This window comes from Microcaecilia unicolor, chromosome 3, assembly GCF_901765095.1.
Source record: "Microcaecilia unicolor chromosome 3, aMicUni1.1, whole genome shotgun sequence".
NCBI classification, from domain to species: Eukaryota; Metazoa; Chordata; class Amphibia; order Gymnophiona; family Siphonopidae; genus Microcaecilia; species Microcaecilia unicolor.
This window is the reverse complement of record NC_044033.1, coordinates 147,373,815-147,398,964: the sequence shown is the minus strand read 5'-3', so window position 1 is coordinate 147,398,964 and position 25,150 is coordinate 147,373,815. Positions and strand designations below refer to the sequence as shown.

Genomic DNA, 25,150 nt, shown 5'->3' with positions numbered 1-25,150 from the left:
GTCAAACTTGAAACCTGGTGGTCCTGTGGTCCTCCAGACCCCCCTACCCTCCAAAAACATAAGCCCACCACTACCAAAATTCCAAAACACCTGGTAGTCTAGTGGGACCTTTAATAGACCCCCCCCTCTACTTGTTTGAGGGCAAGCCAAGCCCTCCTTACCTCAATCAGGGAGGGAGGGACTAGTGCTCCCTCCCTCTTCCTGCAGATGCCACTTCAAAATGGTGGCGCCCTGCCCGGGGCATCTTGGGATGCAGTGGGTGGGGCTTAACTTCCATGAAAATGTTAAGGGTCCCACTGGACCACCAAGTATTTTGGAAATGTGGTTGGGGCATGTGTTTTTTGGGAGTAGGGAGGGGGGGGGCCGGAGGTCCAACGGACTTCCAGGCCCTTGTATTAGGCGGGGTGGGGGTGGGGGCCTGGAAGCATGCAAATGCATGCTCGACAGGGTCTCAGTTCCTCCCCAATGTCTTGGCAAACCCTAATGCCAGCTCTGAGGTGGGACTGGGTTTGCTGTGGGAGCAGTGCCCTTGTTTGGCTCACTGCCTGCTGAGCATTGTGAAGGAAAATTAATTCCCCTGTTCAGCATGCATTTGCATGCTATTTGCACTCAGAGCTGATGAGCTCGTTGTTTCATGTGCTTCCCAGTTCTGAGTACTGTATGCCGATAAAAAACGCAGGCACTAGTCTGGCACTAATGGCCTCTAGCACCCACGTTTACTTCTGATCGGCACCTTGATCTTCATCCAACCTGATAGAGGTACTGCTGAATGGCAACACTGGCATTTTTGGAGACCCTGCCCCCCACCAGGCTGCCAGCTCATTTTAAAATGGAAAAACTCATTGTAGTTTCCCTTTGAAAAACCTGCCAGTGTGCACCACATGGGCATAAAGTACTCATACTTTGCACCTACACCAGAGTGTATACCAGAACATATGCACAGAGATTTTAACATGAATTTTCACCCTGTATTTCCCCTCCTCTGACCCCACTCGCTTTTTCCACAGGTACAGCGGTGCTTTTTTACCTGTATTCGGCGGGGGGGGGGGGGGGAAGGTGGCAATAAGACTATTTACCTACATATAAATGCCGGATTATCACTCACTTAATTTTTAACTGAACAGCAGCAGCATAAATAAATAAATATAAAATAAATATAAACTGAACAGAACATTTCCTGCACTATCTTTCTTGAAATCAGGAAGTAATTTTTGTTATTTGACCAGGACAAAGAAATCCAAGGAATCTAAGATCCACTGGACTTGTATGTGTTTTTAGCAATAATTACAATTAGGCCAACAGGACTCATCATAAGAATGCTGCACAACTGCAGACAAGTTGTTTTCTAACATTACATTATAATACCTTTTTTCAAACTGCTTTTCAGAGCTCCAGAAGACCCCCCCCCCCCCCTTTTTATTTTATTTTTTAAACAAAACAGACTGAAATCTTGTCAGGTTTTCTGGCCTGTTCTCTGAATCACAATTATCCAGATGTGATTAGTTTTAAAGACATTTGAACTATTGTACACACCAATGTTTTGTTTCATTAAAGAACACAATTACTCGAACTGCTAAAAGGTATTTTGCTTGGACTATTTGTTGCGGAATCAGGAAGCTTATTATTTTACAGAAGGAAAGGAACACAATTGACTTGTAGCAAACAATAATAAAAAGAGCAATGTGCAAACTGGAAAATAAAAAAAAAATACTGAAGAATCATGGAAAATCAATACCTCTTTTGACTGCTATAATGTACACATTGGTATTAGAGAAATTAGACTACAGTAACACATCATTGGAGCTTAAACTCTATGATCAAATTACTTGAATTTAGCAAAATTTAATTTTCTTCCAACGGCTTGTAAGATTTCCATTAATATTATTAGAAAAGGGATGGTGAATAAGACCAAAAATACTATAATGCCTTGAAAATAACAAGAAGCAGCATAAGGAGTGTCAAAGCAAATGCAAGGAACAGATAAAGAAGGCCAAGAGGGATTACGAAAAAAAGATAGCATTAGAGGCAAAAAAGCATAGTCAAAATTTTTTTTCGGTATATTAAAAGCAGGAAGCCGGCAAAAGAATCGGCTGGGCCGCTGGATGACCGAGGGGTAAAAGGGGCGATCAAGGAAGACAAAGATGTAGCGGAGAGATTGAATGAATTCTTTGCTTCGGTCTTCACCGAGGAAGATTTGGGTGGGATACCGGTGTCGGAAATGATATTTCAAGCGGATGAGTCGAAGAAACTTACTGACTTCACGGTAAACCTGGAGGACGTAATGGGGCAGTTCAGCAAACTGTAGCAAATCTCCTGGACCGGATGGTATTCATCCTAGAGTACTGATAGAACTGAAAAATGAGCTTGCGGAGCTACTGCTAGTGATATGCAATTTATCCTTAAAATCGAGCGTGGTACCAGAAGATTGGAGGGTGGCCAATGTAACGCCCATTTTTTAAAAAGGTTCCAGGGGAGATCCGGGAAATTATAGACCGGTGAGTCTGACGTCGGTGCTGGGGAAAATCGTGGAGGCTATTATTAAAAACAAAATTACAGAGCACATCCGAGGACATGGATTACTGAGACCAAGTCAGCACAGCTTTTGTGTGGGGAAATCTTGCCTGACCAATTTACTTCAATTCTTTGAAGGAGTAAACAAACATGTGGACAAAGGGGAGCCGGTTGATATTGTGTATCTGGATTTTCAAAAGGCGTTTGACAAGGTACCTCATGAAAGGCTACAGAGGAAACTGGAGGGTCATGGGATAGGAAGAAAAGTCCTATTGTGGATTAAAAACTGCTTGAAGGATAGGAAACAGGGAGTGGGATTAAATGGGCAGTATTCACAATAGCGAAGGGTAGTTAGTGGGGTTCCTCAGGGGTCTGTGCTAGGACCGCTGCTTTTTAATATATTTATAAATGATTTAGAGATGGGAGTAACTAGCGAGGTAATTAAATTTGCTGATGACACAAAGTTATTCAAAGTTGTCAACTCGCGACAGGATTGTGAAAAATTACAGAAGGACCTTACGAGACTGGAAGGCTAAATGGCAGATGACGTTTAATGTGAGCAAGTGCAAGGTGATGCATGTGGGAAAAAAGAACCCAAATTATAGCTACGTCATGCAAGGTTCCACGTTAGGAGTTACGAACCAAGAAAGGGATCTGGGTGTCGTCGTCATCGATAATACACTGAAACCTTCTGCTCAGTGTGCTGCTGCAGCTCGGAGAGCAAATAGAATGTTGGGTATTATTAGGAAAGGTATGGAAAACAGGTGTGAGGATGTTATAATGCCGTTATATTGCTCCATGGGCTTTTCAGCTTGGAGAAGAGACAGCTGAGGGGAGACATGATAGAAGTATATAAAATAATGAGTGGAGTGGAACAGGTGGATGTGAAGCATCTGTTCACGCTTTCCAAAAATACTAGGACTAGGGGGCATGCGATGAAACTACAGTGTAGTAAATTTAAAACAAATAGGAGAAACTTTTTCTTCACCCAACGCCTAATTAAACTCTGGAATTCATTGCTGGAGAACGTAGTGGAGGCAGTTAGCTTGGCAGAGTTTGAAAAGGGGTTGGACGGTTTCCTAAAGGACAAGTCCATAGACCACTACTAAGTGGACTTGGGAAAAATCCACAATTTTGGAAATAACTTGTATAAAATGTTTGTACGTTTGGGTAGCTTGCCAGGTGCCCTTGACCTGGATTGGCTGCTGTCGGGGACAGGATGCTGGGCTCGATGGACCTTTGGTCTTTTCCCAGTATGGCATTACTTATGTACTTATATGCATATCTCCCTGTCCCTCATCCAACTGGCTCTCCCCGTCTCTCACCTAACCAACCCCACCCCCTCATCTTGTGAGCCTGTCATTGGAATGCTTTTTGTTTCACTTACATATACTGTTATATATCAACATTTGCTTATTTCCAACCTGATGAAGAAGGGTTACCTCCGAAAGCTAATCAAAAAATGTAGTTAGTCCAATAAAAAAGGTATCATATTTTCTTTTCTTTCTATTTATTACCTTTAAGTGGACTAACACGGCTACCACATCTCTCTACTCAAGTCTAAGGATCGAAATCAAGAAAAAAAAAAAATCAGAAAAAGGGACAACATGACTAAACAGTTAAAGTCACTCAAAGCAGAAGCCACCTTTTAAAAAAAATGGATTTACAAACTTTTGTAAGTTTTTATCTTAGATTAAAAGAAAGAAAATCACCAACAGCAGTTTGAAGCTTTTGTCCCTAATATCACCCTCAGACCATCCCCGCTCTGAAGACTATCTTCAGTAATGTGCTGGTGGTGAAACACTTGATTGGAGTCACTAAAGGAGGAAAGTCATGGATAACAATGCAGACAAGATGCACTGAGAAATGGATCCTTGCTTGAAATTGAACAAAGATAAAACAATGTTGTTATGGAAGGGGCGGACTGACCATTTGGGCAACCGGGCAGTGTCTGAGGGCCCAGAGGCTCTCCCCCCACTGCCACCACACACTACAGCCTCTCGAGCCTCAGTGGGCCTTCTCTGGGTTCCACCTTGAAGGGCCCTTGTGGTGTGGGAAATATTCTACCTTAGAAATATATTTTAATAGTATGTTAAAATTTAGTTAGTATGACCACTTTCTGAAGGTGTATTACTTCACTATTTAGATTGTAAGCTCTTTTGAGCAGGGACTGTCTCTTTGTGTCAGGTGCTCAGCGCTGACTGTCTCTTTGTGTCAGATGTTCAGCGCTGCATATGTCTGGTAGCGCTATACAAATGCTAATAATATTAATAACTATGAAGAGCAGGGTAAGCTGTTAGGTGATCCAGAAACCTATAGGAATGGAAAAACATTGTAAGTTATTTGTATCTTAACTTGGGAGCAATTTATGACTTCAATATATTATGGATAATCTGAGGGTCAAGGGGTGAAAGACTATCACAAAGACGATGCAGTCATTTGTAAACTAACCCATGCTCCTGTAATAACTAATCTTTGTATGTATTCTTTTGATCCTTTTGTGTTCATGATGCCAAATTCCTTATATAAGGAACTGGAGTGGAGGAGTGGCCTAGTGGTTAGGGTGGTGCACTTTGGTCCTGGGGAACTGAGGAACTGAGTTTGATTCCCGGCACAGGCAGCTCCTTGTGACTCTGGGCAAGTCACTTAACCCTCCATTGCCTGCCACATTGAGCCTGCCATGAGTGGGAAAGTGTGGGGTACAAATGTAAAAAAAAAAAAAACTGGCCTCTGTCCAGAATTTAGAACATATCTTGTCTTGTTAAGACTTGTTATGTTCTCATATTTTGATATATCAATAAACAATGTTAAATTGAGCACAGGCTAGTGTTTATTTTTTTTACAGTTCTACAGTGGTCTAGTGGCCTCTGTGGGAGCAAGAAAGAACACTCTTTCCTGCCCACTGCCGCTATTTTGCTCAGCGTCATCGTGTTTTAAAAATGTCTGCCAGATGTCTTGGCACTCATTTTGAAAACAAAGCAGCAACGGGGCAGAATTTGCCCTGCTAGCTATTCAAGCCTATATACTTTTTCAATTATGCTCTGTGGTTCACAAAACTTATTAAAGGGGCCTTTTACAAAGCGGCACTAGAGCTACCATGACTTTGTTGTGCGCCAGTCCAGCACTACTGCTGGCACAATTGGAATTTATTTTTACTGTTGGGGGGATTAACAGACAGTAATCAGGCAGTGCTGCACACTGCCCAATAACTGCTGGGTTAATGTGGAAGCCCCTATCGCCTCCTAAACAGGTGGCAGTAAGGGCTCCCCCCGGAAATGGCTGTGCCTCAAGTGTTTACTTATCGCATAGCCATTTCCTTTTTTTGGATTTTTACCTGCTGTGGTAAAATGGGCCTTGGCTTTCGGCAAATCCACGCACAGACACCACCGCAGGGCCCTTTTATAGAAGCTTGGTAAAGGGGGCCCTAAATGATTCATGTTTTGTCCGCTCTCAAAGTAAAGTGAACTCATGAGCACGATATATTGCATTTTCCTACTATAAAAGAAATGCAATCTAAAATTTTTAGTTCCTCATGTTTGTTTTAAGCAGCTTTCTGTTGGAACTCTGTCTCTTGCTATTAAATTGGAAACTGATGACATTTTGAAAAATTTGGACTTTATTTTGGTTAGAATTACAGTAATTTTATTCCAAATCTGTTTGAGAAAATGGTAAGACAAACCAAAAAGTGAAAAACACAAACACTGCAGAGAGCTTGGTTTCTAATAGCCCCTTGTAAGAAGTACAAATAAAATACAACTGTCTCTCCAACTGAATCCCCACCACCACCACCAAACCCAAAGATTACAACAGTCCAATGAAGTGGATACAATAAAGCAACACTAAAATCTCCTATCCCGGTGACGGCGAACCTATGGCATGCGTGCCAGAGAGGGCACGCAGAGCCCTCTCCCTTGGTACGTGCGCCAGTCGCTGGTCCACTCCGCCCACTCTCCCTCCCTCCCTTCGACCGAGTACCAGGCCGGCCTCACTCCCTCCCACCAAGCACCACGCCGCTTGCCCTCGCTCCCTCCCTCTTCCAAACAAGCATCAGCCCGCCCGTCCTCCCTCCCTCCCAGCACCACCCCCCTCCTCCTCTGCAATTGGAAAAAACGTACCTTTAAGGCAGCGCCGGCAGCAGCAATGAAAAGCGTAGTCTTCACTCGGCCCACTTCCCTTCTGTCTCACTCTCAAGCTCTCTGGGCGGGACCAGAGCTTGAGAGCGAGACAGAAGGGAAGCGCACCGAGTGAAGACTACGCTTTTTGTTGCTGCTGCCGACACTGCCTTAACCTGGTACGATTTTTCAGTTGCAGAGGAGGAGGAGGAGGGGGCCGTGGTGCTGGGAGGGAGGGAGGAGGGACGGGCTGATGCTTGTTTGGAAGAGGGAGGGAGCGAGGGCAAGCGGCGTGGTGCTTGGTGGGAGGGAGGTCGGCCTGGTGCTGGGTGGGAGGGAGGTAGGCCTGAAGTTGGGTGCTGCTGGGTGGGACGGAGGCTTGATGCTGGGTGGTTGGGAGGGAGGCCTGATGCTATGGGAGGGAGGCCTGATGCTGGGTGCTGAGTGGATGGGAGGGAGGGAGGTCTGGTGCTGGGTGGGAGGGAGGTAGGCCTGACGCTGGGTGCTGCTGGGTGGGAGGGAGGCAGGCCTAATGCTTAGTGCTGGGAGGGAGGCCTGGTGCTGAGTGCTGGGTGGGAGGGAGGCTGGACATTTGTGGCTGGAGGGGAGAGGAGGGTGGCTGGACATGGATGGAGGGCAAGAAATGAAAAAAGGAGGAAAGTAAAGAAATAAATGGAGGCAAGAAATGAAGAAGAAAGGAGGAAAGTAAAGAAATAAATGGAAAGGAAGCCCTGGAAACGGAGTTAAGAGAACAGATAGAGAGCAGCAGAATCAACGACTAGGACCAATATGGATAGAAAAACAAAATCACCAGACAACAAAGGTAGAAAAAATCATTTTATTTTCATTTTAGTGTTTGGAATATGTCCAATTTGAGAATTTACATCTGCTGTCTTATTTTGCACTGGGTATACTGGAGCTGTAACAACTTACAGAAATGATTTATAATGAAAGAAAATCATGTTATTTTTTTTCTCCTATACTAGTATAATATTTTCAATGATGTCTGTTTATATGCGCCATGGCTGGTGTAAGGGGGTATGGCTATCATAGGGGTGGAGTCATATGTGGTGACCCCGCCCATAATGAGTACCAGCACTTCGCGATAAATAATTAGATTTTGGGTTGCTGTTTGGGCACTCGGTCTCTGAAAGGTTCGCCATCACTGTCCTATCCTTTACTAAGTGAATACATGTGATTCAGAATCAAACTCCTTGCTACCTGTGTTAAGAGACTAAGTATGGATCCCAAACAGTAAGATAGTTCTTCTCTCTTTTTGCAGAAAGTGCTGCACCTTGTGCCTCCCACAATGCCAGGCAATGAACCCCGGCAAACCATGTCCAAATAGATGGCGGCTCTGGAGCCACCCAGGAACATAAGATGCATTTTCCCCCACTATAATAAATTTCAAAGTAGTGCCTTCTATGTTGTGTCCAAGGTGCCCAACCACCTCATTAAATCAAATAGAACCAAGTCCACTGTAAAAGAAACACAAGTGTGTAATAAAGTACTCAAATATAGTGTAATGGCAGACCAAAATTGCTGTATGAGAGGACAATCCCACATTGCATGACAGAAGATACTGTCACTACCATCGCACCTAACATGTCAGAGAAACCAATCGTCCTGCCTTATGCATCTGCACCTGGTTGAAATATACCCAATGGAGCACCCAGAACACAAACTCTCTCAAATCAGCCCCCCAGATCAGCTGGGGCATTCTGTAAATAGTATTGGTTACATTCCACTCTAACAAGGATCACCCTAAGATGGATCCCCATTTGGTTTTACCCCCTGGTAGTGTTTCCCTCTAGCCAGGGGCTGGACTGATTTAAAAAGCCTTGAAATAGTAAGCTGCTCAGTAACCACCAATTCAAAAAAAAAAAAATCCCCTTAATTCCCAATTTCAATTTTAAGGTTTTAGGGTCAAGGCAGTTAATATAGTGTTAAGAAAAAGCAAATTGGTCCCTCCACTATATTACCATCTGTTGACGAAACGCCTCAAAGCTCATCATTACACTCTCCCCTGTGAGCACATTTCCTACTCAAGAGTAGCCCCGGGTTGCCGAACGTTCAAATGCAATATTTTCCATACCAGGCAGAAAGTACAGGTTTCTCTTTATCAGTAATTGGCCTATATCTGTGGGAGCACAGCCCATCCACTGAGTCAACCTATCACAAGTATCTTTTAGGGGCCTGAATAGGACCCTTCTACCCAATGAATAAGGCAAAGTATGATTAGGAACCTGCAAGAGAAATCCAACGCTATAAAGGTGCATAGAGCAGCTGTTCATACAAAATAGGAGTTGTGACAAAACATTGGGTTTTTAGGCCTGCAAACTGTATTAATTATTTCTTGAAGTGTATTTCTCCTATTGGCAGTGTTTTCTTGTTGTAAAGCTGTGGCAGAAAGTGACTGCTCTTTCTTTAGTTTAGCACAGAGAGAAAGTACCTGCAGTATACTTTAAAATGTGCTGTTACGGGCTCTGATTAGCCCAGGAGTTCAAATCCAGTCTGGAAATACAGGGTTTTTCTCCGGTTTCAGTCATGGAGAGGAGATAGAAAGATCTCTTCACTGAGACCCTGTGAGCAGTTATATTGTGTAACCTTTGAGCAGCTATATTAACTGTACTCCCCAGGCACTATCCAGGTAGTGACTAAATGTTTAGATAGTTTTAATATTGATCTATATTCAGTTACCTAGTACCATGCCATCCTGCTGTTAACCTATGTTAAATGGTTGACTGTATGCTGTCTGTGCTTTTTTCAGGATTTCTGACCAAGTTGTGTCCTTCCCAGTATCCCCGATTACGATGTTTGTCTTCTTTTCCCTCCTGAACTTCCCCTCCACCCTCAGATTCAAAATCTCTGTCATTAGCAGTGTTAAACTGTCGTCCAGTGAAAAGATGACCTCTCTAATTAAGGATTTTTTTTTATCCTCTGGTTGTCAATTATTCTGACTAACCGAGAGGTGGCCAAAATCAGGGTAAGAATCGCTGCTTTACCAATGTCTCCCTCTGGGTTATGATGCTTTTTCTCTGCTATGCACTTCCAAACGTAGAGGTGGTTTAGCGGTGATCTACTCTACCTTGAAGGTCATAGAACTCCCCCAATCTCTTACTTATCCCGAAGCAATGGTAGTTTAAAAAATTGGTGCTCGTTCCCTTCTTTATCTCTCTGTCTTCTATTGTCCACCCTCTCTTACTGCCTCTGCTTGAGATTTATGTCATCAGGCCCTTGCTGATTTAGCCATTCGTTATTCAGATCTCTCAACAGTTAGTGATTTCAATGTCCATGTCAACAATATGTCCATGTCACTTCAAAAAACTTCTCTCAGAATTATCTTTAATTCAGTGGACTGATTGTCCAACACACCAGGCTGGACACACTATCTTGTGATTACCTCTCAGGTTTCTTCCTTCTCCATCAGCTTTTTTTAGTCAGGCAATTTCATGGTCAGATCACTATTTTATAAAATTCTCCCTTCAATTGACAGGTTTATCAACTTTACCACTGCATCGTTTTAAGCAATGTTTTCAAGGTGATACTTCAACCTTGCCATCTCTAGGGTTGTGATTTCCTACAGAGTTTGCAGACCTTTCCCTCCTGGACCAGACCTCCTCCTGGGACACTATACTTACAGTTCATTCTTATAAGAACCCCTGGTATCACGGGGACCTACATCTTCTTAAGCGTCAAGGCCGACAAGTCGAACAGCGCTGGAAGAAAATCAAATCCCTGTCTGATTTTCAAACTCTTCAAAATATGGCCCATCCGTTTCCTCTGTCATCTTTCAAGATCAGATCACGTACCAGAGTACTTGAAGGATCATCACTGGCTCCCAGTTAGATTCCGTATCCAGTTTAAAATCTTGCTACTGGTATTTCGGCCTTTCCATAAAAGAGCTCCACAGTATCTGTCCAGTCTGATGATCCCCTACTCCCCTGCACGTGTCTTGAGGTTTCTAAGTGTTGCCAAGCCCTCGTATAGCTCAAATGGAGATCACTTGCCATCGTGCTTTCTTTTTTCGTCACCCCTGGAATTCTATGCCTCTATTTTTGTGTAGTGAAACCTCCTTGAAAAAGTTTAAATCACTATTGAAAACCTGGCTTTTTGAACAAGTTTACGCAAATATGAACAACGCAAATATGAACACCTGAGTACTGAAATGATCGACTTGGAAGTTGGTTATCCTGAAAGTATATGTCCTGAATGTACATTGTTCTCTTTATGAATGGTATGTGTTATTTCCTATCAAATATTCTGGTTCTCTTTTCGTTCCTTCTGATTTTTGTTTTAGAATTGTGAACCGCTTTGCCCTGCTTGTCAGTTAAAGTGGTATAGAAAGTTTGGAATAAATACATAAAGTATGGTAAACATATTTTTGCCTTTTTCCCCACTCCAGCAATATTTAGTTAACATTTTGGCCACCTGCAAACTCTCTCTCTTGAGGAGATGAACTGGCAGAACTTGGAGCATACAGAGCCACTTGGGGAAAATTATCAGCCGATAAAAGCTAATCCAGCCACAAAAGGACAAGGGCAATGCTGACCACCCTTCCATCTGTTGCCTCATTGCATCTAGGAGTGCCCCCACATTAAGGAAGCACAACAACCTAGACAAATGAGGCAACTGAACCCCCAAATACCAAAAAGAGTTCATGGCCCACCTCAACGGAAAGGTCCCTCTCCATGTCCTACGCACTGAAGTCTCGGTGGCCACAGCCTCCGATTTGGAAATATTTAATTTAAAACCAGAGTAATCAGGCGCTCTCCTTGTCCTCTCATGAAAATCATACAAAGATGTACTGGTTGGATGCACAGTTGCTGGCTCCCTTGAGGTGCTATCATAAACAACTTCAATTATTTATTTGTTGCACTGGTAGCCCACATTTTCCCACCTATTTGCATGCTCTTTATATCAACAAATGGAATACAGACTTGGGCATTTCCACTACTGATGAGCAATTTAAGTGTTATGTCTTCCAGAGAAATGCTGTAACACAGGATACACTGCATGGTGAATTGCAATATCAGTTTTATCTCCGGCTTTATGGCTCTCCACATACGGCATATTTAGCTACTTTAAGACTTAATGCCCAAGTCTCGGAAATGCACACATGAACCAGCTACTTTGGGTCACGTGTTCTGGAGGTGTCCGTAGATACTGTCTTTTTGGAATAATGTAGTTTATGTCAACTACCTCTGGAAAGGCAGGTACAATCTAAGCCTGAAATGTTATTTGATATGATTTCTGATACTGAAAACTGATCTGTTCAAGAAGGCATACCATAAACATCCATCTTAAACACTAAATAATAAGACTTTACACGATCTAGACAAAACCAAAATCTTATCACTTGACTGATTAACCTCTTTGCTAGAAATGAACAACCACTAATGTCGAAAATGATCGCTTTAGTCGATGACCTAATGTACGTTACAATCCAAGTTATTATTCAGGAACCTTCATGCAATACCATAATGTATTCTTCTTTACCATGTATGTATGCACATGGTATATATATCTATATATATCATGATCTATTCCATGTATGTTACGTTCCATGTATGTATGCACCTTAACGCAATACCATTTGTAATTCTGTTACCCGGAAATGGCAACCGCCATTACGGCAAATGTAAGCCACATTGAGCCTGCAAATTGGTGGGAAAATGTGGGATACAAATGCTATAAATAAATAAATAAATAAATAAATAAATAAAATACTCGACCTACTTTCGCAGGTTTTTTTTAGGTTTCATAAAACGAGCTATTTAACTGGGAAAGAAATGTATTTTACAAAAGTGACTGGAAGTGGTGAGCAGCGATGTTACAGTCAGCAGCGATGGAGCGTCATTCATTATCAACCTTGAACACGGTTCCTGATGTTGCTTTCAGGCTCATTGGGAACCTTTTTGGAACTTGCTTACCCCATTGGTTTGCAGCAGATTACTGAACTAATGAGGAAACTTATTTTACAAGCAGACCTTGGGCAACTGGAGCATGCCTTGCACTTTCCTCCCATTGTGGCTTGGTTACAAATCAAAAAGCAGGCATACCACTACTGCTCCCTCCCCTCAGACAGCTCATACAGGACTGAACTGCTGGATTACTGCTGTTCCCTATGGCCTACTGGAACCACTGAGGTGAGGCAGTGCTGTCCCTGAATTTATTGACCAGCAGGAGACCAGGGCTGGCCATCTAGTGCTTCTAAGCCACTCCTGTAGCAGCAAAACTCCTCTCAGTCCTGTAATGTTAAACAGTTGGTCTGACCTGAAAGGTGTTGGAGAAGCCTGTGGCAGCAGAAGTGACTAGAAGCACATTGACCTCTGACCCCACTGAGATAGAAAGAGACCCTGGGAAGCTGGAGGATGAGCTTGGGGACTGAGTGGGGACTTGGAAGAGTGAGGCTTGGAGATGGGAGACAGTAGCAGAATCATAAATGAGAGAGAGTAGAGAAAATAAAGGCAGGATGTTACACACAAAAATGTTACCTCCAAACTGACCGATTAATCCTGGGTTCTGCAGCTGCAAAGGCTTACCCCTGTAACAGGATCATGTACAGTGAACAGATGCTTCAAGTCACTGGAGTTTCTAAATTATGGAGATAGACCCAGATTTACCTGTCTGCCTTAAAAGAGGAGCTGTTCAATTGAATACTTGCCTGTTCCTGAAGCAATGACAGGCACAGGCAAGTCATATGTAAACATGATGTAAGATAGCAGCAGAAAGTCAGTGTAGCTCCGGTGACTAGGCAGGAGAACCACAGGATGCTCTTGGATGACTTGAGTCAGCTTTGAAGAAAACACAAAGACTAAGTTCACCCTGACATGTCACAAAGCATAAACTGACATTACAGGCTTAAAAAGTAAAAAGGTCAGATGGTGCAAGCAAACAATTCAATTTTCAGCACAAAAAGCTGTTTTCAAGAATTCTAACCAAATGTAAGAACTTTTTTTCATCGACTATCATATACCTTACAAATAAATATCTTTTAGTGCAAATTTCACACATCCTATGGTTGTTTCCAGTAAGTACATTTTTTCAAAAACAAGCTCATAACAGATTTTAGAACTCATCTCTTCAAATATACCTACTATTTTTACTTCCATATTTTTAATTGTATTGGGGGGTTTTTTTTTTGCAAATATTTTTGTTGCTGCACAACTTACAAATTAGCATGCATGCAAAAACAAGGCATAATCTTTACCTAGATCATAAAAATGTATGTTAAAAAGTGAGATCATAGCAAAATTCAAAGTGTGCATGACAACAAAAAAAAAAAAAAAAAGGCACCCCCCCATCCCAATTCTCAGCCAGGGTATACATGTTCATCAAAATCAGGGTAGATAGGATATGGATATTTCTGTAAACTGGGAACTAGATGGCATCTGACTATTTGTGTGTGTAATACTAGGGCAAGTAGGGCCAAACCAAGGGTTATCAGATGCCCTAGGCAAACCTTCAACTGTCTGCTCCCTCTCTACACCTCTCAGGTGTGCAGCATCTCTTCTTCCTCTCTAATTCCCCTCCCTTCACTGTCCAGCATCTCATTCTCATCTCCCCTTCCCTATCGAGCAACTTACCTCTCCTTCCAGGCTGCTGCTGCTACATTAGTACATAAGTACATAAGTACATAAGTAATGCCATACTGGGAAAAGACCAAGGGTCCATCGAGCCCAGCATCCTGGCCACGACAGCAGCCAATCCAGGCCAAGGGCACCTGGCAAGCTTCCCAAACGTACAAACATTCTATACATGTTATTCCTGGAATTTTGGATTTTTCCAAGTCCGTTTAGTAGCGGTTTATGGACTTGTCCTTTAGGAAACCGTCCAACCCCTTTTTAAACTCTGCTAAGCTAACCGCCTTCACCACTTTCTCCGGCAACGAATTCCAGAGTTTAATTAAACGTTGGGTGAAGAAAAATTTTCTCCGATTTGTTTTAAATTTACTACACTGTAGTTTCATCGCATGCCCCCCAGTCCTAGTATTTTTGGAAAGCGTGAACAGAAGCTTCACATCCACCTGTTCCACTCCACTCATTATTTTATATACCTCTATCATGTCTCCCCTCAGCCGTCTCTTCTCCAAGCTGTATAGCCCTAGCCTCCTTAGTCTTTCTTCATAGGGAAGTCGTCCCATCCCCGCTATCATTTTAGTCGCCCTTCGCTGCACCTTTTCCAATTCTACTATATCTTTCTTGAGATGCGGCGACCAGAATTGAACACAATACTCAAGGTGCGGTCGCACCATGGAGCGATTCCTCTACCTTCTCTCATGCCAGCCCCAATTTAAAAGGAGACAGAGTGCAGTGCAGGCCTTGAAAGCATAGGCCCATGCTGAAGTGCTACCATATCCAGTCCCCCTCCAAAAGAAGCATGCCTTGGAAAGGAACAGAGCAAGAGAAGGCAGGGTAGAGCCTCACCACAGGCCTATACTTAAAAAGCCCATGCAGCGCCGACTCTGCTTTAAACTTGGGGCAGGCGGAAGTAGCATGAGCAGTATATAAAAGGAGGGAGTGTCTAGCTGAAGGGGATGGGAGGCATGTGCCAGAAGTGTGCACAATCCAAGTGACTGAAGGGGATGGGAAGGGGTCATGAGAGAAAGTGACCCCTTGGGAATGAGGAGGGTTGGGCTACAAGGTTTGTTAATGGATTGGGGCTAAATGTTCAGAGGCTATGGGGGTAAGAACAGAAAGAAGCGATTGAACTATAACATGAAATGCATCTGCTTGAAAATAGGTCCTAATCCATCCAAGTTTTCATAACTACCGCCTGGAACAGGTGCTGTGAGAAGACTTCCAGACAGAGATATCTTCGCTAGTAAGAATTTGTAGGAAATTGTTTTTAAACTTGGGAAAAGTTAGACTTAGAATTAAACGGGTAACCTCAGGGACTTTATTTTAAGTTACTCTGCTCACTTAGCAAATATGTTTAAGGAACAGTTTTTCTTAGCATATAACATCTCTGTTACAGTACCATAGGCTATTTTACAGTTACCATTGAATCAGTAAAGCACAGATAGGCACAGGAAGCCTCAGATTACACTTTCAATTCCTCCCACCCAGCCCTGGCGTAATCTCTGATTTATAGATCCTTGAAAAAATTAGAAGGCTACAAATTTAAATTAGGGCATCTCTACCATCCAGTAGTTAGCTCTTAGAAATACAGTCTACTTATATCCATAGAGGGGAACCTACTAATAACATTAAAAAAGTAATAATAAAAAAAAATAAATATTAGCATAGCCTAGCATATAACTAGCAATCTTAGGGAACGACAGTTTACATATTACCACTGCATTAGCGACATAAGTAATCACTAATAAAATGTCGGCAGCAGTCCAGCAGTAAGATGGGGGCTAGCCAATCTTTTGCACCAAGTGTCACAGGTTTGATTATCACCCAGTTGGTGAGAAGTCATACATGTGTACTCAATGCAAAGAGCTCCTAGCACTGAGGGAACGGGTCCGATCTCTGGAGACTACAAAGAGTAGAGTTAAATAGTCAGTATTCTCAATGGAGTAGATACTGGGGTTTCCCAGAGGTCTGTGCTGCTTTTGAACTTATCTAATATAAATAATTCGCACCTCCAATGTTCTGAAGCTGACTCCATGGCAGCGTGGCAGTGAAGCGGTGTAGTGTTCCTAGGGTTCGTAATCACCCCGCCCTCGAGGGAACCCTGTATAGTTGCCAGCCCCCGCGCCTCCCTCCCTCCCTCTCTCTCTCTGCCCTCCAAGCATGACCTGTCCTCCGGCAGCCCCTGCCTTCCTAAGTGCTGGCTGTATTTTAAAAATTCTTACCTTGGGGTGCGGCATCCACAGTGAAGGCGAGCGGCGCTTCACACTGCCTTCGCATGTGTCTCAGCTCTGCCTCTGGTCCCGCCCTTCCGGAAACAGGAAATGAGGGCGGGACCAGAGGCAGAGCTGAGACACATGCGAAGGCAGTGTGAAGAGCCGCACCCCAAGTTAAGAATTTTTAAAATACAGCCAGCACTTAGGAAGGCAAGGGGCTGCCAGAGGACAGGTCATGCTTGGAAGGCAGAGAGAGAGGGAGGGAGGCACGGGGGCGTGGAAGTCGGAGGAGGGGGCGGACCTCAGAGGGAGGGAGGAGGGGCGTCCTGCAAGTCGAAAGAGGAGGGGGGTCGTCCTGGAACTCAAAGGGGAGGGGGGGAGGGGGTCCTGGAACTCAGAGGGGAGAGAGAGGGAGGGGGGCCCTGGATATGGGTGGATGGAGGAGAGGCCAGGGGAGAATGCAGAGTTGATGCATATGAAGGGGGGGAGGGCAAGAGACAGAGGAGAATTGCTGCACCACGATGGAGGAAGGGGGCAGGGGAGAGATGCTGCACATGGATGGATGAAGGGGGCAGGGCACAGAGGATGTTTGCTGCATATGGATGAATGCAGGGGAGAGAGCATAATTGGTGCACATGGGACACACACTACACTCTCTCTCACTCACTCACACAGACAGACACACACATTCTGTCTCTCTCTCAATTACACTCTCTGACACACACTCTTTCTCTCTAACACACACTCACTCTCTGACACATACTCATTCACTCTCTGTCACACATACTCTCTCCTAACAGTTCCCTTAAAAACATAATTGCCATTACAGGACAACCTTGCTAGCGCCCGTTTCATTTCTTTCAGAAACGGGCTTTTTTTTACTAGTGTATAAATAATCTAGAGATGGGAATAACTAGTGTGGTAATTAAATTTGCTGATGACACAAAATTATTCAAAGTTGTTACTTCACAAGATGATTGTGTAAAATTGCAAGAGGATCTTATGAGACTGGAAGACTGGGCATCCAAATGGCAGATGACATTTAATGTGAGCAACTGCAAAGTGGTGCATGTGGGAAAGAGGAATCCAAACTACAGCTATGTGATGCAAGGTTCCAATTAGGAGCTGTAGCTCAGGAAAAGGATCTAGGTGCTATCGTTGATGATTCATTGAAACCCTCTGCTAGGTGTGCAGCAGCAACAGCTAAGAAAGCAAATAGAAAATTAGAAATTATTAGAAAAGGAATGGAGAACAAAAATGAGAATGTTATAATGCCTTTGTATCGCTCCATGGTGCGACAACTTCAGATACTGTGTGCAATTGTAGTCACTGCACCTCAAAAAAAGATATAGCAGAATTAGGAAAGATACAGAAAAGGGTGACTAAAATGATAAAGGGGATGGGACAAATTCCCTACAAGGAAAGTCTAAAGTGGCTAGAGCTCTTCAGCTTGGAGAAGAGATGACTAATGTCTATAAAATACTGAGTGAAGTGGAATGGGTAGACGTGAAACACTTGTTTATTCTTTCCAAAAATACTAGCACTAGGGGGCACGCAACGAAGCTACTAAATAGTAAATTTAAAATAAACTGGAGAAAATATTTCTTCACTCAACGTGCAATTAAACTCTGGAATTTGTTGCCAGAGAATGTGGTAAAAGCAGTTAGCTTAGCAGGGTTTAAAAAAGTTTGGATAATTTCCTAAAAGTCCATAAGCCATTATTAAGATGGACTTGGGAAAATCCACTGCTTATGTTTAGGATAAGCTGCATAAAATCTGTTTCACTCTTTTGGGATCTTGCCAGGTATTTGTGACCTAGATTGGCCACTGTTGAAAACAGGATACTGGGCTTGATGGACCTTCGGTCTGTACCAGTATGGCAATGCTTATGTTCTTATGACTTTCTGTTCAAACATGAGGTAATTATCTATTAACTCCTCGAATACTTTTAAGCTAGATTCAAGCTTATTAAGTAACATCATCAATCACAAAATTGCTCATGGTAATACGCCTAAAAAGGCTGCTTATTATTGGAAATTTAGCTTTTTTTCTCTATTGAGTTTTAGTTTAAAAGTTGTAGCCAATAATTCTAATGTGTGTCTAAGTCCTTTATTTCAGACAAGATCTCACCATCATCATCAACAAAAGGGATGATCATCATATAGGAGTGGGCAATGGTTAAAAAATTTTAATCACACGAACAATCGTGCTTATCACGGCGTACATTTTGGGCATTTCTCTCACCCTTTTCTACTGGCTCTCTCCTATTGAGCACAATCATCTCTCTCTCTCATCCGCTTTGTTTCTTTCTCTAATGCCCCCCCCCCCCCAGCCTTCACCCAGATTCTATCATGCCCCCCTCTGAGCTTTATTTTAAACACAGACCCTCCCCCTTCTCCACGTGTTTACCTCAACCGCAGGGCTCTTGCTCCGGATTTTCTCTTCTTCCTTGGCACTGCCTCAAAGTCCTTTTTCTTCCCCTGCACGGTCTGGCTCTGCAGACATTTCAGTTGCATCATTCAGGAAGTTGGGGAAGTCTCGCAGTTTCAAGTATCTGTAGAACCCGGATGTGCAGGAGAAGAAAAAGGACTTTGAGGCAGTGCCGAGGAAGAAGAGAAAATCCGGAACAAGGGACCTGTGGTTCAGGTAAATGTGGGGGGAGGGGAGGGCCTGCGTTTAAAAAAAAAAAAAAAAAAAAACGAATCAGCCAACATTAAAAAAAGCTATTAATGCATTAATTGTCCACTCCTAAAATCACATTATCACCCACATAAATAAAAAGAGTGTAATTCCAGAGTTGCCAGTTTTTTCCCTAATGGTGCCATCATGATGCTAAATAGTATAGGCAATATTGGTGAGCCCTGAGGAACACCACATTCCGTGGTCCAGACTGAAGAAAATGATCCCTCTCCCCCCTTCCCCCATTTCACCTGATAAGATCAACTTCTCAAAAAACCATGGAATCAGATAAGTATCATCCCATGATCCCCCCCCCCCCCCCCAAAAAAAAAAAAAAAATCAAGGTCCCAGTAACACTTTATGGTCCACAAAGTCAAAAGCGCAAGACAAATGAAATTGCAATAGAATAACCTTTCTGCTTAAACTAACCTCCTTCCTGAGCTCTAATATAAAGGTAGTTATTACAGCCTCTGTGCTATCTCAGCCTAAAGCCCGATTGCGAGTCATGTAAAATATTGTGGTTAGATAGAAATTCTGTCAGTTGATATGCCACTATGCCCTCCATCACATTAACCAGAAGGGGTATTGAAGCCACAGGTCTAAAATTGATCACTCCTTTTTACATTCTGCTTCTTGAGAATGGGGGGGGGGGGGTCAACAATACATTCCCCCTTTCACTAGGGAATAATCCTCAAGATCACTCAATACATAACTAATAAGTTAACAGTATAATAAAGTCTAAAAAGCCTCTCTCACCAAATAACTAGGACAAACATTCAACATGCAGGAGGCTGAAGAATACAGTACGATGCCAATTATCTGAACGCCGATCATCTGGATGTCCAATTATCCAGACCCATTATCTGCCCAACAGTACATAAGAACATAAAAATAGCCATAATGGGTCAGACCAATGGTCCATCTAGCCCACTATCCTGCTTCCAACAGTGGTCAATCCAGGTCACAAACACCTGGCAGACACTCAATTAGTAGTAGCATTCCATGCTACCAATCCCAGGGCAAAAAGTGGCTTCCTGCATTTCCATCTCAATAACAGACTATGGACATTTCCTCCAGGAACTTGTCCAAACCTTTTTTAAACCTAGATATGCTAACTCCTGTTACCACATCCTCTGGCAATGAGCTCCAGAGCTTAACTATTGTTTGAGTGAAAAAAATATTTCCTCCTATTTGTTTTAAACGTATTTCCATGCAATTTCATTCAGCGTCCCCTGGTCTTTTTACTTAACATATCCTATATAATAATTTGCACCCCCAACGTTCTACGCCTGGATGCCTGGGTTCTTAACACACTTCCCATTGGTCTGCCTTGGCGATGACGTCAGAAGGCGGATCAGTGAAAGGGAAGGGAAGCCAGCACCAGCCAGCCACAGAACGTTGGAGGTGAGTAGAGAATCACCCCTCCCTCCCCCTGTCCTCCCTCTGAGTTCCAGGCCCCCCTCCCTCTCCTCAGAGTTCCAGCCCTCCTCCCCACCCGCCCTCCCTCTCCTCCGAGTTACAGGCCCCCCTCCCCTTTGAGTTGCAGGACGCCCCCCTCCCCTCCTCCTCTGAGTTCCATGCCCCCCCTCTGCTTCAAGTTCCACATCCCCGCGCCTCCCTCCCTTCCTCTCTCTCCCCTTGCTGTGTGCCAGCTGTAATTTAAAAATTCTTACCTCTGGGTCCAGCGTCAGCAGTGAAGGCGGATGGCGCTTCAGCCTGCCTTCCCATCTGTCTCCGCTCTGCCTCTGGTCCCACCCTTCTGGAAACAGGAAATGAGGGCGGGACCAGAGGCATAGCTGAGACAGATGGGAAGGCAGGCTGAAGCGCCATCCGCCTTCACTGCTGACGCTGGACCCAGAGGTAAGAATTTTTAAATTACAGCCGGCACGCAGGAAGGCGAGGGCCAGGCGGAGGACAGGTCGTGCTTGCACTCAGAGGGGAGAGAAAGCAAGGGAGAGAGGCAGGGAGGGAGGGGGACGTGGAACTCAAAGGGGAGGGGGCAGTCCTGGAACTCGAAGGGGAGGGAGGGAGGGGGCATGGAACATGGAACTTGGAGAAAAGAGAGAGGGAGGGGGGGCGTGGAACCTTGCTAGCGCCAGTTTCATTTCTGCCAGAAACGGGCCTCTTTTACTAGTAAGTACATAATTATTGCCATACTGGGACAGACCGAAGGTCCATCAAGCCCAGCATCCTGTTTCCAACAGTGGCCAATGCAGGTACTTAGCAAGTACCTGGCAAGATCCCAAAAAAGTGCAATACATTTTATGCTGCTTATCTTAGAAATAAGCAGTGGATTTTCCCCAAGTCCATCTTAATAATGGTCTATGAACTTTTAGGAAGCCATCCAAACTTTTTTAAAACCCCACTAAGCTATCTGCTTTTACTATTCTCTGGCAACAAATGCCAGAGTTTAAGTACACGTTGACTGACGAAAAATTTCCTCAGATTAGTTTTAAATTTACTACCTTGTAGCTTCATTGTGTGCCCCCCAGTCCTAGTACTTTTGGAAAGAGTAAATAAGTGATTCACATCTACCTGTTCCACTCCACTCATTATTTTATAGACCTCCAACATATCTACCATTTCAAAGATCTTCCACAGGTTCCTGGCTGCTCCGATTGTGATGTTGAGAATGTCAGTGAAAGGCTATGCAGTGATGCAAATATTCCAGAGTATTAGATCATAACAGATGATGAAATCATGGAATCGTTACAAGACAAGGAACACAAAGAATCAGAAACGGATGATGATCACCAGTTTAATGCTGATGTGGGACAGACACATGAGAAAGCCTTTGAATGTTTAAATACAGCAATGGTGAGAGGTAGCAACATCACCCACATAGATGGCTGCTTGAGCCATCAGCTCCTCCATCACTCAATTCAATCGATACTATTATGCAGCCATCCTGGGTTTTTAACATTCTCTGAGAGTATCGGAGTCCTCCTCTCAGTAAGCTGCACTGATATCTACAACTTCTGCGGCAAGGGGGTTCGATCTCACCAAGTTTTCGTACTTGGCAGCATTACGGGTCCCAGGCACTGGAAGCACATGGAGGATGCTCAGCAGACCATCTATTGCAGAGGAGGATTCCACAGGGTATATTAGAGAATGGCTACAAGAAATAAAAGCAGAACTTAAAGCTCTTCGCAATGTCCTGTCAGTCTTGGGCTCTGACCTGCGGAGAGACATCGCTGACTTAGGTTGGCGGATTGAGGAATTGGATCAGAGCCTTGATGTTCACCATGGATAAGCAGCTGGAGGCTTTCAAGGTTGAAAATGCTGACATGGCCCTTAAAATTGAAGACCTGGAGAATAGGTCGTGTCGCAATAATAGCCACATTAGGGGCTTGCTGGAGACACCAGAATATGCAGACTGAGCTGGTAGTACAGCGCCTGACCAGTTTCCTCCTTTCTGAGGTGGGAGAGAAGCTTCCGGCAGAGCAGATTAAGATTGTGCGTGTCCACAGAGCACTGGGGAAGGCCCGTGAAAATGTTGCTAGAGATATTGTTGCCTGCTTTTATAATTTTAAAGTGAAAGAGTTTGAGGACAGCCTGCAAAAATGATCCATTTGTATGGGATACCTATACTTTATTATATCAAGATGTGGCTGCCTCTACCTTATGGCGTCGCAATGAACTACGCCGCATCACTGAAAACTTGAGAGCGGAAGGCATGCATTACAGATGGCAATTCCAATTTGCTCTGGTGTTTACCCGTGATGGTCAACTCCACAGGATTCATTCTCGGGATGAGGCAGTGAAGTTTTGCCCATGGGAGGCCTCGGACCCAGCTGCAGGGGCAGTTCCTGTTTCTACCGAAAAAAATCCAAGATAGACCCAGATGGCAGAGGATCTTCAACAGTAAGAGCTGTCGTCTGCAACACAAGGTCTCAGTGATGAGCCTCCTGAGTGTCCCACTGCGATGACTTGTTTTTGCCTTCAGCGAGGGATGAGTTTTTTTGGTGGCTCTCCCTGGAATGACCCTGTGGAACAACAGGGCCATAGGAAGGGACTTTTATTCTGCATCTTTCTTTTTGCTTTGGTTACTGCCTTTGCTACTGTTTTTTTGGGGGTTTTTTTTTTAATTAGCATCCTGGATGGTTCTAATCTGTAACAGTTGTATATAAGGCTATCCCTTACTGTAATGTCCTCAATCTGTATGTCAAATTACTGGCTAGTGTTCTTGCGAAGGGCTTAAATGTCTTATATTAGACCTTATTCGTGAAGATCAATGTGGCTTTATCTCCCAGCATACAACAGGAGATAATGTTCGGACGGCTATTCAACTTAACTGGTATGCCCAACAGGCCAAGATTCCTATGGTCTTATTAGCAATTGTACAAAAAAAGAGTGGGAAATGGACCAATGACTCCAGGAAAACGGGAAATAAAATACCAAGGAACCACTTTATTCAATGACTCGACACAAAAAAAACTGTGTTTCGGCCAGAAGGCCTGCCTCAGGAGTCTAAAAACAACAAATATTTAAAAACATCAATTCAAATAAACAAACAAAAATAAGCATTTGATAACATAAATTGAAATAAACAACAAAATTAAGAAATAAATGGTAGGAGATTATACATCAAAAAAAATTTTTTAACAATATATATCTAAAGTAAAATTATCTAAAGTAAAAATATATCTAAAGTAAAATGAAATTATAAGCATGGAGACATGATATATATAAAGATATACATAAACAATGCGGAATGATAAAATGAACTTATATGGTCTAAAAGAGATAACATGAGATAAAAGGCACATATATATACATATATAATTATATGTCCATATAAGGGGACTCTATATGATGTAACAGATAGAAAAACATACTGATAAATTATATTGTCGGATCGAATCCTTAAGTTAAGTTAATGTGTGCAAATGTAGATCTGTGATAAAGACAAAGAAAGTCAGAAAATATATATATATATATACATATACATATACGTACATACGCAATATATACACACACATATACATATACATACATACACATACGTATTGCATGCCCATGTATTTTTGAATATTATTAAAAAGATATATTATTATTATTTAGCCATGCACACAACACATTTACCAAGAGGGTGTGAAGTGACTAAATACAAGAAGTATGAAAAGCAGTGGATGAAAAAAGAATGAAATAAAGATGTTTCTATAAAAAAAAGTGACCGACCTTGGTTATCCTTGTAAAAAACTTGGGGTCGGATAGTCTTGAAAAAGACCTTTATAGAATCTTGTTGGCGAAGCGTTTCGTTATACTTGAAATGACTATGGAAGAAAAAACGTATGTTATAAATGCTATGTTTGGCGCCAAAAGGTAAAGAAAGACGTATTGCGTAAGTATGCTGATTGGATGAAGCATGATCATGTGATGATTAGTGTAATAGAGTGTGTCCTATCAGAGCATCTAAAAAACGGAAGATTGACATAATGATAGACCAATAATGAGCATGAATGAGCATAAACCAAAAAGTGAACGTAAGGATGACGTGTCAAATAAAGGGACACTGTCAAGAAGGTAGAGAATGTCATTGTTGCCGAGCGATATATCTGGTTTCAAAAGAACGCTGTGAATGTCAAATGACGCAATAGATGAAAGAGATGAGTAACGAAATAATAATAAACGCTGTGTTAAATGAAGGAACAAAGTAGCTTAGATTTGTTAAAAGTTTATTATGAGAAGTAAAGATTGGAATGGTTGGAGAACGGAGTCTCTATGGAAAAAACTAAAACAAAAACAAAACAAAACAAAATTCGATCCAATAAGGACAAAGAATGCTAATGTGAATGTTGCAGTATAAATGTGTATGTGCATGAACGTATGCTTTAAAAATAAAATTCCTGATATTAAAAAAAGATGATAAAAAAGATATATATTATTGAAAGGTCAATCAGTTAAAATACATATACATACTTATTTATCTCCACATATCCATACATGAGATATAGATTGGTAAGTATATAGTAAAAAAACTATAATCTAAAAAAAATATATACATATATGTGCCTAATGGGTTTACAAAAAAACATTATGTCATCAACGT

The 25,150-nt window shown here is 42.8% G+C and overlaps 1 protein-coding gene across 2 annotated transcripts in view; it reads right to left on the bottom strand.

The window, feature by feature from the left end:
* GNPAT (glyceronephosphate O-acyltransferase) overlaps positions 1-25,150 on the bottom strand; it is a 127,553-nt gene that overhangs the window by 70,658 nt on the left and 31,745 nt on the right. For both annotated transcript variants that reach the window (XM_030196441.1, XM_030196442.1), the window contains exon 4: positions 13,291-13,420. In XM_030196441.1, coding sequence (XP_030052301.1) covers positions 13,291-13,420 — 130 coding nt within the window. The remainder of the gene's footprint in view (positions 1-13,290; positions 13,421-25,150) is intronic.